We start from the raw sequence: 15,661 nt of genomic DNA, 5'->3' as shown, positions 1-15,661 counted from the left end.
GTAGGAAAAGATAAAATCGAATCCTGGAACATCAACAACGTTTGTAACGTGTAACGGAATGAGGAGTAATTTCATTGGATGAATGCTAGCATGGTACCTTGCACAAAGACACATGCCATATTCGAAGTTCTGACATATTAATGACCTTCTCCAACAAAATGTGCCGGTATGTCAAAACCAGATACATACAATTGGCAGTTAAAACACTGTTCACATTACGCCTATTCAGTGGAGCTCTAAATGCATTCCTCATGTCCAACATTTGACCTCAATTCATCTACTCCTTTCAAACTTAACATGGCATTTCTAGACATTTTTTTTTATGTTCTATCTTCGCACTTTGCCCTAATTTATCTTCCACCCTGTATACGGTCTGCCAATTAACACCCTCTTTTTCTCTGTTTCTTTTGGTGCTGAATCCAGTGCTAGCAACCATTTTCAGCAATTGAATTGACCAAATCGGAATGCTCCCTTGTTAGTACATGCTCTTAAAAAGCAAATCTCCGAAGTTCTAACTTACGAACACAAAAATGTTCCTGGGAAACATTTAGTATTCGGAGGGGCACATTTTCACGCAGTACTATTCTATTTATTATTATAGAGGTATTATTTTGGTCTCCTCTCAGAGCGCCAGAGGGAAGGGGAGAGGCAATGTCTGGAAGAAACACTGCAATGACGATGTTGAAAAAAAAAAAAAAAACAGGATCCTAAGGAATTTACAAGACTCATGTGAATTAGAACTTGGTTAACAATTATCATGAAACGATGTTTCATATATTACCCATTAACTTCTAGTAATTTCCTATAAATATCAAATGAAAATGACTGAAAATTGATTCTCAAATTTCATTTATTTCTATGAAATGCATATTTATATTAATGGCACCAATACATTTTTATTTCCCTTACAAATGCCAACTATTCTAACAGTTACTAGGCCTTCGTTACATTAAAATAGTTATTTAAATTTTTCTGTAGTAATAACAGTAACACATTACAAAAGATATTGAGCTTCTGGAACTGCATATTTCTTCATTTTGCTGCTGAACTTACAAAACTTTAATTTCTATATTTAAAAAATAAATAAATGTTACTAAAATATTTACTTATTTGTAGCAATGGAACTTTTGACGATTTATATGCAATGATTTTAATTAGAAAAATACCAATTGTACTCTTTCGCAAATAACTACACGCGCCTGTTGATGTTACTCAAATTTCTAGTTTGTAAATTACATTTTTTTTTTTTTCCCACATGCTTAGCTAAAATGATCGAAGAGTTAAACGAAACAGAGGACATTAAGGTTCGGTCTTCCACAACAGGTGTCTTCATTTTTTTTTAATAGACATTTTGAATACATTCGATACGAAACACAAATATTATCAGCAAAAATGAACAGTTGGTGTGCTGCTGTATTAATAGCAATGAACCTTGTAAACTGTGTTGTGATTTAATGAGATCTTAACCTTCAGCTTTATCTACATCGATTCGATTTTAACATTCAACCAGTTATCCAAATAATTGTCCATTGCTCGAATAATAAATTATTACACACGCCGCTGAAAGCACAAACTTCGTCTACACCACTTGTTCAACTAAATATATTGCATACTGTGGCAATATCCACTCCCCCTTACAACATCAATACGATTGAAGTTAACACTTCAATTCATTAGAACAAAAATCTGGCATACATGATGGTGTCTCAGTGGCAGAGTGCTTACCTCTGGTGCAAGGAGTAGCTGGTTCCAATCGAGGTCTCGCCAAATAGACTCTATGGTAAGTAAACACCGTGTGCGCAGGTTTTGTCGGCGTTTTGTCGTTTCCTCCATTCCACGATTTCATTCCTGACCATAAACACTATTTCCTTTTGCCTCGGAGCATCTGCCAGGGTATTTCCAGAAGTCTCCGGCCCGACTCCGAAATATCGGAAATAAGCCAATCATGGCATACAGTGTGTCATCAATGGAATACGTAATGTATTCGTTGGAGTAATTCCTCTACGTTGAGCTTGCATACTGCACGCCAATGCTCCAGTTGACACGACTGTTATTGTCAAGGCTACAAGGTGGGTGATGAATCTCCTCCAAAGTAAAGTCTTTCAATGCAGCCTTGCCAACAATAGTCGTATGGACTCGTTCAAATGACTGCCTCCAACGACAGTTGAAACTCATATATTCTTCCTGCCATACTGTAGGGACTACGGTGGATCAGTGGTAGTGTCCACCTCTGATGCGTTGGGTTCCTGGTTCTATCACAGCACGCACCAAGTGGGTTTTGTGATAGACAAACACCGTGTACGAGTTTTCTTGCGGTTGTCCCATTGCCTCCCACTTTCTTCATTCCACCATTTTATTCATTTCTCATTATGTTTTTTTTATCCGTGCGACGTAAAACTGAAAGATTTCATTTTTTTCTGCCATACTGTATGTCATGAACGGCTTATTACCAGCGGGGCCATATTTTGGTGTCGAACCGCAAACGTTTGGAAATACCCTCGTAATGTACGATGTTAAAGTAAAAAGAGGAAGAAAGATATTTGCGATGTTATCCGAAGTTTGTTCTTTCGTTGACATGAGTTTCTTCTTCGATTCTTATAATGCACTCAACTATCAAGTTCAAACTCCCTTCTACTGAATTTATCGTTCCTCAAAGATGTTTATGCAACAAGAAAGTTTTCATGTAACAACCTCGTGATGCAAGAATGAATCAATAAATACCTTTAAAAAGTCATTGGGAAGACTAAGAAGAAAGTGAAAAAAAAAAACAATAAAACTACGACTATTTACCAACGGAATAAACCCGTCTACATTTACAGCTATTTGTATTATACCTATATACACAATCAATCATCTGGTACGTTGGGTCCTTAATATACATTAAGAAAATACGAAAATATTATTACAAAAACAAAGTAACAACATACAGTTTACAAAATACATCACCCCTCAATATGGAATTACTTATTATTGTAAAATCTACATAAATCACATTTTAAGCTAAACCTAGGGTACCTGGGATAAATAATCTTTGAAAGGTAAAAAACCTCTAAATGTAGATCTCGTAACAATTTGTGACACAAACAATGTAATATTACTGCTGAACATCATCCTACATTGAATTTTTATTTTCTCCAGTTTATTTGTACGCAGTTTAAATGCTATTCATTGCACAATTTAACAAATTTAAACAGGACGCTCGCTGTATCAAGTGCTTTTATTTATAAATATTTTACGGCAACTTCAGTGGTTCTGAAAATTGATTCTTATGTGTTTTTGACACACCATTGCACCATTGATATCCCATCTGATGCCTTAAAAGTTACACGCACGAAAATTATTACATTACGCTATACTTACATATAAGATTGTAATATTATCCAATTTTTTGTATGTATAATTGTGTATGTGATAGACGTAGTGTTACTCTGATTTGTACTTTTATTAAAAATAGGAGTCCATCTGTGACACATTACATTCACAGCTAGAACTAGATTCTTACTAATCTACTGGAGTTTATGTGAGCAAAAAATGTTTAAATATTATATATACACATTATAATCTGTGATGCTACGAGACATTAACAGGATAGGTCATAATAGATATTACTAATTTCACAAGAATAATTTATAAAAATGTTATTTTTAATGAAACCTATTATTTTCCTTCGTTCACAAATTCCAAGCATAAACAAATATTTAAAATTGTTTGCAGTCAGGAATTTGAAAAATTTGCTCACTGTCAATTTCAATAAATGTGTAGACAAAAACCCCTTACAAAACATTTACCATGAATGTTCATAACTATTACGAAGCGAATGTGATTGGGCAACGGACGTTGAGGATAGCTTCATGGTTGGAGCAGAATTCTACTGCGGAATGTGACCATCAAACATACAATAAAACGCTTCAAAGGAATGTTGTCCAACATTCTTCACTCTTCTCATTCACACACCTAACGAACACAAATAACACTATTCTACTGAGAACCGACAACAAATGAGATTCAACGTTGGTTGAGTCGGTGGTAAGCAAAGACAATGATGACTGGCACAACAAAGGAGATCAGTGGTAGAGGCGTCGCAGCGGCCGCCGGGTTGCAGCCGTCCGAGGAACAAGTGTAAACACACGAGCGGTACTCGAGCATATCACCCGGCTGCTGGATGTAATTGCAGTAAGTGCCCAGGTCCCTCGATGAACAAAAGCGCTTCGTTCCAAGCCCACCTGCAAAAGATATTAACGAATTACTTCATGTGTTAATTAACAGTTAAGTACTAACAGATGCTCATTGCATTGGCAATTTTCTTACAGCAACTACTTAATGATCTTCCTAATATATATTAAAGGAAAGAAAAAATCAAAAGAGATCGGCACTCAATAAAACTACCCAAAACTGCACCACTACAATCTTGAAATTTTAAAATTATATTTAAATAATTAAGGTACGGCAGGGCTAGCTCTACCGTTTGTGGCACATGTGTATTTGCATAGGCCGGCAAGTCAGTAAACGGGGGGGGGGGTCGCGGAAAAATTCTGGCATAATCATAATAACTTTATTGCATCCGTTCATCGTCATACAGCGAAATTGGACATGTCAGTTATACATATATGGCATACGTACATACATACGTACTATTATTACATATGGGCTTCTATAGATTCACTAATTTACTTATTATACATTTAATTTTACGTATACGAATTACTTTGCACATACTCTTCAACAGAGTAAAAGCATTGTTCTATCAAGTACATTCATGTCCAAAATGATTGTCGCATATCTATAACTGTCTTCTTCTAAGATTATAATTTGACAATGATATTGCAGGGTACTTTTAATACTGATACTATGTGTGTAATCGGGAAATGTATATTTGCGGTAAATTTCATAGGAAAAGAATTATAAATACGAAAATTAGAATGAGTAAAACAAAATATTGCTAAATGGACAACAAAGTTTTATTTTCGTTTTGTTGTTCTTATTTACTGCTCTTTTGACATGAAATTTGCCACATACATGTCTTTGCCAATTATACACATACTAACATTATAACAAATACCGGGCGAATTCTTTATCAAATTACATTCCTACAACAACATATTTATAGACATGCGACAATAATTTTGGACATGAGTGTACCTTTTAAGTTTAATTCTAAAGCTGTTTACAGAGACCTGATTTTTTTTAAAAACATGATAGAAATAGATTGTATAATAGAGTACCTTTGTGAGTAACTGATTTATTATATTATATTATATTATATTATATTGTATATATTATATTTGTTCTATGTGTATGCAAGTGAATGTCTTCTTGATTTCTTGTGTTGTATCCGTGAATGTCGTTGTTAACAATAAACTGAGTACTATGTTTTTCAAATTTATTAATATTTCGAACAAATACATTGAGGGAAGAGTCATTATTTCAAGTTCCTTAAAAACATTTCTGCAAGGAGAGTTCCATTCTACTCCTGCTAGTATCCGTACCACTTCCTTCTGTAGTCTAAAGAAGACAAGATGACAAAATTGAAATAAACTATACAAAATTGAAACTATTAAGAAAAATAATTTAAAATGAATATTTCTGCTTGGAACCTAAATTTGTGATTATGTTAGTTAATTTTAGTAATCTAACCCCACTGTTTGCGTATTACATTCGTAAGTCATGTTTACGAGACATTTTTTTAGTGGTTGCATCGCATGAACAACGCGCCGCGACAAATCAGGTCGGTTGTGAACTTCGTAGCTGCTTTTGCAATTCCATTTTTGATGTGACTTTTATACTTCAGTCAGGTTTAAAATAACATATTATTGGCGAAGGTGGTAATTCAAACTTAACTTCTAACAAACATATAGAGACTTTATCCGTTCTCACCGACGCTACAATTCTTCCTAATAGTTTAATATTATAATTATTATTATTCTATGAATTGTAATTTTTAATTAACACTACAAAAAGTATGATAGGATAACGTACTTAAAATCGTGGCTAAGATATATACATTTTTCTTGGGAAGAGGGATACCAAATGATACTATTTCACAGGGTGCGAAATTCTCTAGAGCCAGTCCTAAGGTAAAGAAAATAGTCTTTTTACATTTAGTAATGATAATGAACCCAACTGTAAGGATACGAAAATATATTTCTATTTCCACTGGAGTACCTGAACTTATATATTCCATGCTTTATTATGCTTTAGATCACAAAGGCTAACCTACATCTGACGTTTGGCTACAATGAGAGATTTGTTACACTTTTGAAGGTGTCACAGAACAGAAACGGTTTCATCAAGTTTTCTGTGATTCTGTTCTTCTCAAAGTTAGCCCTGATCATCTACAACCAGAAACAGCAATATTAATAGCTCTTAAAGATGGAGGATTGGAATTTCCTGATTTATTCACTTGGGATAGTTTCAGTGAAAAAGAACAATAGATGAAGACTCACGCTTGATGATTTAAGACTTCAAATGAACATGATAAAACACCTCCGAAAAAAAACGTGCAATTTACTGAAAATCATTTCAAGGGAGATTTGTTTTTAATGCTGGTAATATTTAACTGAATGGCAAAATGGCATTCAATGAAGGCTGTGCAAAGTGAAGGTAATTGGAAACTGGAACAGGAAACAAAGTAGATTTGTGGAGAAATGATCAAGTTGATTGAAATAATAAAAAGAAATTTTATAAAAACATACATCAAAATTGCTTCCAGATAATGCTTAGGACAAATTATATTATTTGCAGTACAAAGGTCACTAGATATATAAGTCCCTAAATCATCATCTAAATACCACCCAAAAAAAAAGTTGCCAATCGAAAAAAATGACTTTTTGATGCTATTTTGGAAGTCAAATTCCTAGATTTAGCGGCTTTTTACCCAAATCGGCAACGTTGTGTGAGTATAAAATTACAGAATCAAAAGTAAAATAATTTACTTTTTTTTTAATTTCGGAATAGAGTTCGCAGATTAAAATAAACTTGTGCTATTTCAACATAGCGAAAAGTGGCACTAGATGTATATAAGTATTCTCGAGGGGCTTTAACATGAAGTGTGTGAACCTTTAAAATGGCAGGATTTGTATCCCCCCTCCCCGGGACTGCTTTCATCTTAAGGAATGTGCTGTTGAAAGCTATCGTTTGCTACTGGAGGCGTATGGAGAGCTATTTGAAACAAATTGCAAAAACTGGTTTACACGATTCTAATGTAAGTGACAAAGAGCGTCCTGGTCAGCCGAAATAGTTTGAAGATGGAGAACTAGAGGCATTACTGGAGGAAGGTTCACCTCAGACGCTTAAAGAGTTGTCTGAAATACTAAATATCGATTCATCAACTATTTGCAAATGTTTAAAAGCAATGGGATTGACCTAGAAACTAGGAAACTGAGTACCACATGAATTAGCAGCAAAAGACGTTGCGAAACGTTTAACCATTTGTGAATTGCTGCTTCAAAAACGAAAACGGAAGTCGTTTTTGCATCAAAATACGACTGGCGATGAAAAGTGGGTTTATCACAACAATCCTAAGCGCAGAAAAATGATAAATGCGTCTCCATGAACATCAACGCCACAACATGATATTCACGGAAAGATTATAGTGTGCATTTCGGTGTAGTCTATTATGAGCTGCTGGAACCGGTTCAAACGGCTAATATTGAGCGCTACCAAACACATTATTGAATTGCAGTCACGCACTCAAAAGAAAAACAATCGTGAATGCGAAAAGAGATGACAAAAATTTTCTTCTACACGATATGCTAGACAACACATTACACAGCTACTGAAGGAAATCTTGTGGGCACTTTGATGTTGTCTTGCCTTATACGCCCGTCCTATTCACCAGATGTCGCTCCTTTAGATTAAAATTGGTTTCGGTCAATGCAGCATGGCTTTCTGAACAACAATCAAAACTTTTGACTTTTGAGTTTTTGTTGTAAAAAAAATAAAGTGAGAATTAATTCAAGAATGTCATTCATGAAAGGACAAAAAGGAGTTGAATTTGGCAATATATTTAAACTCGTATTAATCATTAAACACGGATAGAAGAGGAGAAAGGGATCAAAATGTGATTAAAGGAGAAAAACTCTCTCCCTCCTGGTAGTTCTCACCCTGAACTATAGCAACAAGCGACGACTGAAGTCTTTTCTCCCTGAAATCCCTCTTTCAAGAACGATCGATGCCCTTTCGCCTGACTTAATATTATAAACAACATTAAGATTAAACCATCCTCACGGTTTTCCAGCCAGCCAGTTTTTTCCTTCTTTTTTCTTCAGAAGAAAGACGGTGGAAGCACTGAATGCTCCATTGACCTTCAGAAGAATGTAAATACAGCGAAAGCTGAGTCCAGGACAAAAGCCAGAAAATGCAAATGAACCAGTTTCTGGAGGCTTCCTTCCACCTTATAGAATTCTTTACACTTTTTGTAAACAGCACAGCAAAACTTCGCTGACAAAGGCGCATATGACACTTATTTTCTAAAATAACTTTCATCCTCCCCTCCTGAAGTGGACGATCCCTTGTAGTTTACGCTTTCTCTAAGGTCAGCGTAGCCGTAGACTCAAATATCAAAGACACTTTGTTATGGGATAATGAATGAGATTTGCATTTCCTACATTAGTCTGTATATTTGGTTAGTACGCGTTTTCCACTTTATGCAAAGGCAACCATTAAGGGGCTAACGCCCTTTATTTGAGAGCTCTGTAATACACCTCATTTCATGAACAAAAGAATTACGAATGATCAATAGTCAAAAAGCTACACAGAACTTACTGTATCGTGGAGTTGACATTTAAATACAGTGAAACCTGTCTTTAGCGGAATCGAGCGGGACTTGCAAAAATTTCCGTTAAAGTCAGGTTTCCGCTTAGTGGAGGTAGGCTTTTCCTTTCTTTTTCTTTCTTTCTTTCTTTCTTTTTCTTTTCTTTTTTTTTTGTAAAAAAATACATGCTTATAAAGGGGCATACTGAGAAAATATACGTATATTGTTCGATTACAGTACTTCCTTCTTCTACGAATAAATACACAAAAAATTAAAATGAATACAAAATATACTATGCACACGTTTTCTTCATTTTTCTAATAGCCAAGCAGGGTCTTCTGTGTACATTGCTGCTTGGCTGCTTGACTTTCCGCATACACTTTAGCCTGAGAAATTATACTAAGTGAATCAGAGTCATTTCCGTAAGGCAATTTTTTGCAGTTCCTTTAAACTTCTGAGAGCATCTTGATATGTATTTATTCTACACTCTTCTTCGAACTCGGTATCGTATTCCTTTTCTTCCTCTATCTCGTTTTCTTCTTTCCGACATTCCGTATGATTCTTGATTAAGTTGCGGGGATTAAGGACAATTTGTGGGAGTGAATATGAGAAGTGGTTGGGGAAGGTCAACACTGTCCAGAAATATTTAACAAAAGAACGAACATTTTATCGCAGACAGTGTAATGTATATGTCTCACAGAACGTTTAACGCTGTAGTCCGGAACTCAGAATTTTCCGTTAAATGTTTATTTTTCTTTCCGTTGTCCGCGTTACACAGTTTCCGCTTAATGAAGGGACTTTTACACATTTTGTTCTCCAAAATTCATGGGACCGTGAAATATTTCCGTTTAAGGCAGTTTTCCGTTTAATAAAGGGTCCGTTGAAGACAGGTTTTACAGTACATTTGTTATACAGGGTACGTTCAGTAATACTGAATCAGTATCTTCAGGGACTACTTTGAAATAAAGTACTTAACGATAAAAATATAACGTGGTATATATAACCGCGTTAATTTTGTACATACACTCCATACGCGCAATACAGGGGCTTTTGAAACACCGTATAAAAGTGATCCATTGGAATGGTGTTCAGCACCACCGTCACATTTGCGTTGCTTTAAGCATTGTCAGTGTTGAGAGAATGAAGCAACATGCTGCAAGCAAATTGAGTTTTAAATACAGTAAAAACGGAGATACAATCGCCATGCTGACACGAAGTCCTACTGCAAGTACCACATAAATGGTAACACGTCTGGGTATTCCACGTACTCGTATGTGACGGACAGTACATAAGCATAGTATGAAATATAATGGCGTACAGATATTTAGTTTTCAAGTTATTGGCCATAGGAGTTGGATTTGAACTCCGTGAAATCAAGAAATTTCACTGAAACACGATTAATGCAAGTTAATACGATTTTGCTAAATTTGGAATGGTGACAGACTTCCATAAGCTTACTACGCAATGAAATATTAAGTTATGCAGATCTTTGGTACTGGAGCTATCTTCCATCAAAGTTGAAGTGTGGCTTACTGGGAGTCCAAACCCCAAGTTTGATAGCCAATGACTCAAGAACCAAATGCCTTACGCACATTGTTATTTCAGAAGCATATTAAGCTTCTTAAAGGTTCATCAACATTTCAAATGTAGCCAAGTGGAGACTTTTAGCTCCAGAGTTATTGGTCAGGCTAGAACTTAAAAAACTTGTTACGGGAAGTAATTACAGCTTATATTTATAATTAAGATCTGCTCAAAATCATTCAATAACGATTCTTTTACCACTATAGCCAAGGAGCGGACCCCTCCCCTTTCGGAACCAGAAATGTAAAAAATTAAGGAAGGATGAAACAATAAGAAACGAGAAAAAGAAGAATCAGCGTTAAAAATATAAAGCTACAGCAAGCGTTTGGTTACTTTTTCTTATGAGGAGCTTTGTGGGGAGAAACTGTGGGGGAGGGGGGTCAAGTTGAAAATTGATATTATTGTAACGGAGCGTTCCAAATTCCATCTAGCTCCATGCTAATCCTATGGACAACAAATGATAATCGAGAAACCGGTTCGATCAGATGGACTCTAAGAAGAACTTAAGAAACTCGGAATATTATATCTTTTTCAATACTTTTTTATATTCTTTTACTCGAGATTCTTTATTCTTTTATTGGAGAGATAGTTTATTATTGAAATACTTACTAGCATATTCTCATTTTATTGTCCTAACAAACCAATATACGTGTTGCCACTAAAATAGTTTAGATTGATCGAGCCCCTGGTGTGTAACCAGAGTATTTCATGTTATCCCCCCTAGCATTACGAAATCCTGGCTAAATGAACCAATATATGTTTACAGTAAAATAGTTCAGAATGATCGAGCACTGGCGTGATAACCGCAATATTTCGTCACGGACCCCCCTATTACGAAATCCTGGCTACGTGCCTGCTATAGGGAAACTTACTCGTTTCAATAGACTGGCATCCCGAAAAGAAATTCCTTAATATAAAGGATAAAACTATGAGGTTGTTTAAGAAGTATTCATCCTTTGGAGGTCAATATTGAAAATTCATTTGTTGATTTGGAAATAGCATTATGAAGCCATATATGCACCATTTTGTTCGATGTCCTTCCACCGTTTTCCCCAGCAACTCCATAATCCCGTCGCCAGTGAATTTCTGTGGTTTCTGGTGAAAAGGCCTGTTTCTTTACAGGCCTGTTTCGAAACCAACTTAACACATGCAGGAAAAACTGCAGTGAAAGGAAAGAATTACAGTCTAACAGTGTCAGATCCGGCAGATATACAGTAGATGCACTGAAACATCCCAAACAAGTTCTGTCAATTTTTTGACGGATCGTTAAAAACGTTTGGAGTCCGGTGTTGTCAGTGCGGTATATGACTCCCTTTCTGCTGATCAGTTTCGATTATTTCTTTTGAATTGCTAGAAGCACTCTCGCTATTTGTCGACACTACCAGTTGTTGGCTTTGCCACATATTGTGGAGTTTCGCCTCGCTTTCATCACGATTTTTTTCGCACATTGTTGTAACTTATGCACTTTTCGCATTTGTGATCAACCGCTTGAGAAATGGCTCTAATTCGTTACGTTTCAGTAGAGATTCGCAGACATAACTTCAATCGAGTAAATGTTTTTGAATAAGATTGCTTGCTAATAAACAACAACAATTTCGTTATGGGCCTGCGCAGCAATTGTGCCTTAATCGACATACAATTGTAAAATGTAGCGCAGTTTTGCGAAAGGTTCACATATCTTCACGGCAGGCTAGTATCCACGAGGGGCTAGGGGACCGGGCTCTCCCCCTAAATTTTCACTGCCTTCCCTAAGATTTTCATGGTAGACTTGCAAATGAACTATAATATGATTGGGTCGGGCCCCCTAACTTCCATCACCCCCCCCCCCCCCTACATTTTTAGACTGGCTACGGGCCTGCATCACGGCACACTTTTTGCACATTTACTACCTTCACTGTCAGGTATCAAATTACGTTAGGGACAATAGTGCCACCAGGTGAGATTTGGGACAATAACGCCACCTCGTGCGTAAAAGGCTCAATGCCTTTTAGACTACCTGACACGGCGTCAAAGAACAGACAAAACTATTACGAAAAATCATACTTGAACTTGAAATGGTGTTGATGAAGCATTCGCTGCTATGGCGAACTTCCAATCGAGTTAAGAAACAAGGTTCTCTCTGAACATGATCAACCAATGATAATTACCCAGACAAACACCTAAAACCACCAATCATAAGTGGATATTTCTGAAAGCCGTTTAAGCAACTTATTACAGAAATTAATCAATCATTATTCTCTTAAAGCACAGCTCTGAAGCTGTTGAACATCAAACGACCAGGAAATTATAAACATGACAATGATCCACGTATTTTGATCAATATCCAGAAGGAGAGAGAGAGAGAGAGATCTAATAATGTAATGTAGTCTCCATTTGCATTTGAATGAAGCGAACTATATTAAATGCATGTGCTACTAAATGAATTACTGGGGAAGCCGAGAAGTAATCATTTCTAAATAGCAAGGAAGTGACCGGGTCTATACACTCATTCTGCCTCGTTTCTAATTTCATTGGGAATATGGTCGGTTTGGGCCTTATGTTAACACCCGCCTCCTTTCTATTTCTACTGAGAATAAACATGGTTCGTTTAAAAAAAAAAAAGCTGTATGCCAATATCTTACATGGCCTCCAAACACTTTTTCTACCTTCTTTCCATTATTATCGAATTAAAGCCGCAAAAGTTGGGCACAATGGTTGTTTTAAAAGAATAGTATGTAATATGGTTCACATGAAAAAGGAGAAATCTCATTAGTATTCAACTCCTTCTGCCTAAATAGACAGCAGAAGTCTCTATATTAACATAAAATTGTTTTAACAGACTCTTATAGTGCTACAAACTCTTGCTCGCAAACTCCATGCAGAAGCCCCTTTATTCCTAAAGCTGTGGCCATTCCAGATCATTGAGAAACATATTTAAGAAGATTTTTGCTTATGTTACTGATTTCTGAAGCAACGTTCATTCGTTCACCCATCTTAAAATTTTCTAATAATTCCAGATAACAACTGAAACTAGACTGGTAGGCATATTCACTTTTCCCATTTTCACTGTCAATAACCGAAGAAAACATTCATATGCTTATAGTGATAAAACTACTGGTGCGTTGGGAGTCGTAACACATTATGTATTCACAAAATGAATGAATAAAGAAATAAGAGCAAACCTCTGTTCGTCTATCTTCTATGCTATTTCATTGAAAAAGAGACAAGTGAAACCACGACTAAGAAAATATTAATTTTCAATGAAAAGCAGCATAAATTTCCTCAGAAACACAACAGCTATAGTAAAACATACATCAATAACCATTTAGATCTAATATCTATCTCAAAAAATATACGTGTAAAGACAGGAGTTAACCCTGCCATAATAATTAAATGAACTTTCATAGCATTTGGTAGATGCATTCGAATTGTTCTTCTGAAAACAACAACAAGCATACGAAGACCACTCTGCAAAACTTACATCTCGTGCAATCATAATTATCAACGCAAGCGGCTGTGACACTTTGACACACGAAAACATAGTGCATTTGACGTGAGAACTCTTGCTTAGGGTTTACATTGTCTATTCTGGCGTAATTTTGAACTTCAATCACTTTTAAGATTCAAATGGACTGAGAGGCAGCAGGCAGCTACATATTTAACTCTTTTCGGACTGTCGGAACTTTTATGTCCCATTTTCTTTCCTCGTACATTATTTCTCCTGAATGCGTTATAATGTGGAAGCCTACCCGCCTGACGGGACTCCTGAGTAGTGCTCTCAAACGGGTCGGGTAAGTTCGGATCCGGTTACGAGTCGGGTCAATCAATTCAGGTCAACGGTCGGACCCGTTGATAGCAATAAAGGTGCCCTAGAAATAATATGTATTAGTATGGCTTTGAGATTGGTCAATATTGTCCCCATAATTTGTCATTTACGAAACAGGCTTAAGGGCGCAGCTAATGGCCCCGCTGACCTTGCCATGTGGGAGGGCCCACAGGCTCCGGGGCTGGAAGTATTCGTAACATAGGGACCCCTTGAAATTGTCGGCTCCAGGGCCTCAAAAGCCTTAATCCGCCCAGTGATTTATCTACACCCCTAACACCCCCAGCATCCCCTAAACTTTTTGAACACCGCCGAAAATAAATTCCTTACAGCCCCTAAATAGGGGGTGTGCAATACTGGAAAGATTCATTCCCGTTCTGCCTAAAGCCCTCCAGGACTTTGTAGAAAATATTTTAAATGATCTATCTTTAAGCAGAACAGGAATTCTCGTTCTGCCAAATCTTTGGAGACAGGAAATTCTATGCGAGGAGGACATTTTTAGGGAAATGCTGCACCGTAAAGCTTGACTCCTAGCGTGTTTTTATGCAGATTGGACCCCATGTATAAAATGGCAGTAGTAACGAGGGCGGGAACTAAATCCAAGCGGCCAAAATGCAAGGAAAATTCTGATGAGGACAAAATCACAGGAGTATATATTGGATGTACCAATGCATACGTTACATGATATTGTTTTCCTTCAATTGTCATATATTCTAAAATGTTATCTGTATTTTTTCAACCGAAATAACTTTGTCTTTCTTTTAAAATGCTGAAAACTCGTAACATGCGTAAAATGTTATAATAAAAGGGCAGATTAGCTTTAATTACTTTCACACACACACCCATATGAAAAGTTCTGGGTATTCCTATTTATTATATCTTTAATACATTTGAAATACGTTTAGTATGTTACAGTAAGACCATTCATTTTAATTACGAAAAGTAACTGTAATGCTATTTGATTCAGTTAGTAATGCTAATGAATTTAGTCTATTATTATTATTATTATTATTATTATTATTATTATTATTATTATTATTATTACTGCGGTAGTGATTTGATTTTCTCAGCACTAAATTATTCGCTGATTTTATATAACGCTGCAAATATCTTCTAGATAAATTAATCAAGAAAAAATAAAAGGTAATTCCCTACAGAATATGATATTTCAGTGCAATTAGTTCCTTATGATTCTATCAGACATCAACGCTGTTTTTAAATAGAAAAATCGGAATATTAACGCGATACAATTTTTGTTTATACTTTATTACACAGCAAAAATTATTTTAAAAAATTCTAAATACATTCCTTACTACAAAATCATGTTGTCTTCAGACTTCAAATTTTATTTTGACTTTGGAAGTTGATTGCCTGAATTTTAACCTTGAATATTTGGATGTGGAGTAAATAGAGAAGGTTAGCTGGGTAGAGAGGAAAACGAATTAGGAAATGCTGGGAAAATGCAAGAGACGAGAGCAATATTAGACGATATAAGGAAGCGAAAAAATGGATGGGTCACAAGTTTC

General features: G+C 36.0%; 1 protein-coding gene across 1 annotated transcript in view; it reads right to left on the bottom strand.

The window, feature by feature from the left end:
- Nucleotides 1–832: 832 nt before the first annotated feature.
- LOC145663229 (UPAR/Ly6 domain-containing protein bou-like) overlaps nt 833–15,661 on the bottom strand; it is a 95,451-nt gene continuing 80,622 nt past the window's right edge. The window contains exon 4 of the mRNA XM_081729597.1: nt 833–4,223. Coding sequence (XP_081585723.1) covers nt 4,006–4,223 — 218 coding nt within the window. The 3' untranslated portion in view covers nt 833–4,005. The remainder of the gene's footprint in view (nt 4,224–15,661) is intronic.

This window comes from Thermobia domestica, chromosome 10, assembly GCF_964235325.1.
Source record: "Thermobia domestica chromosome 10, izTheDome1.hap1.1, whole genome shotgun sequence".
Classification (NCBI taxonomy): domain Eukaryota; kingdom Metazoa; phylum Arthropoda; class Insecta; order Zygentoma; family Lepismatidae; genus Thermobia; species Thermobia domestica.
This window is presented reverse-complemented; position numbering and strand designations above follow the sequence as displayed.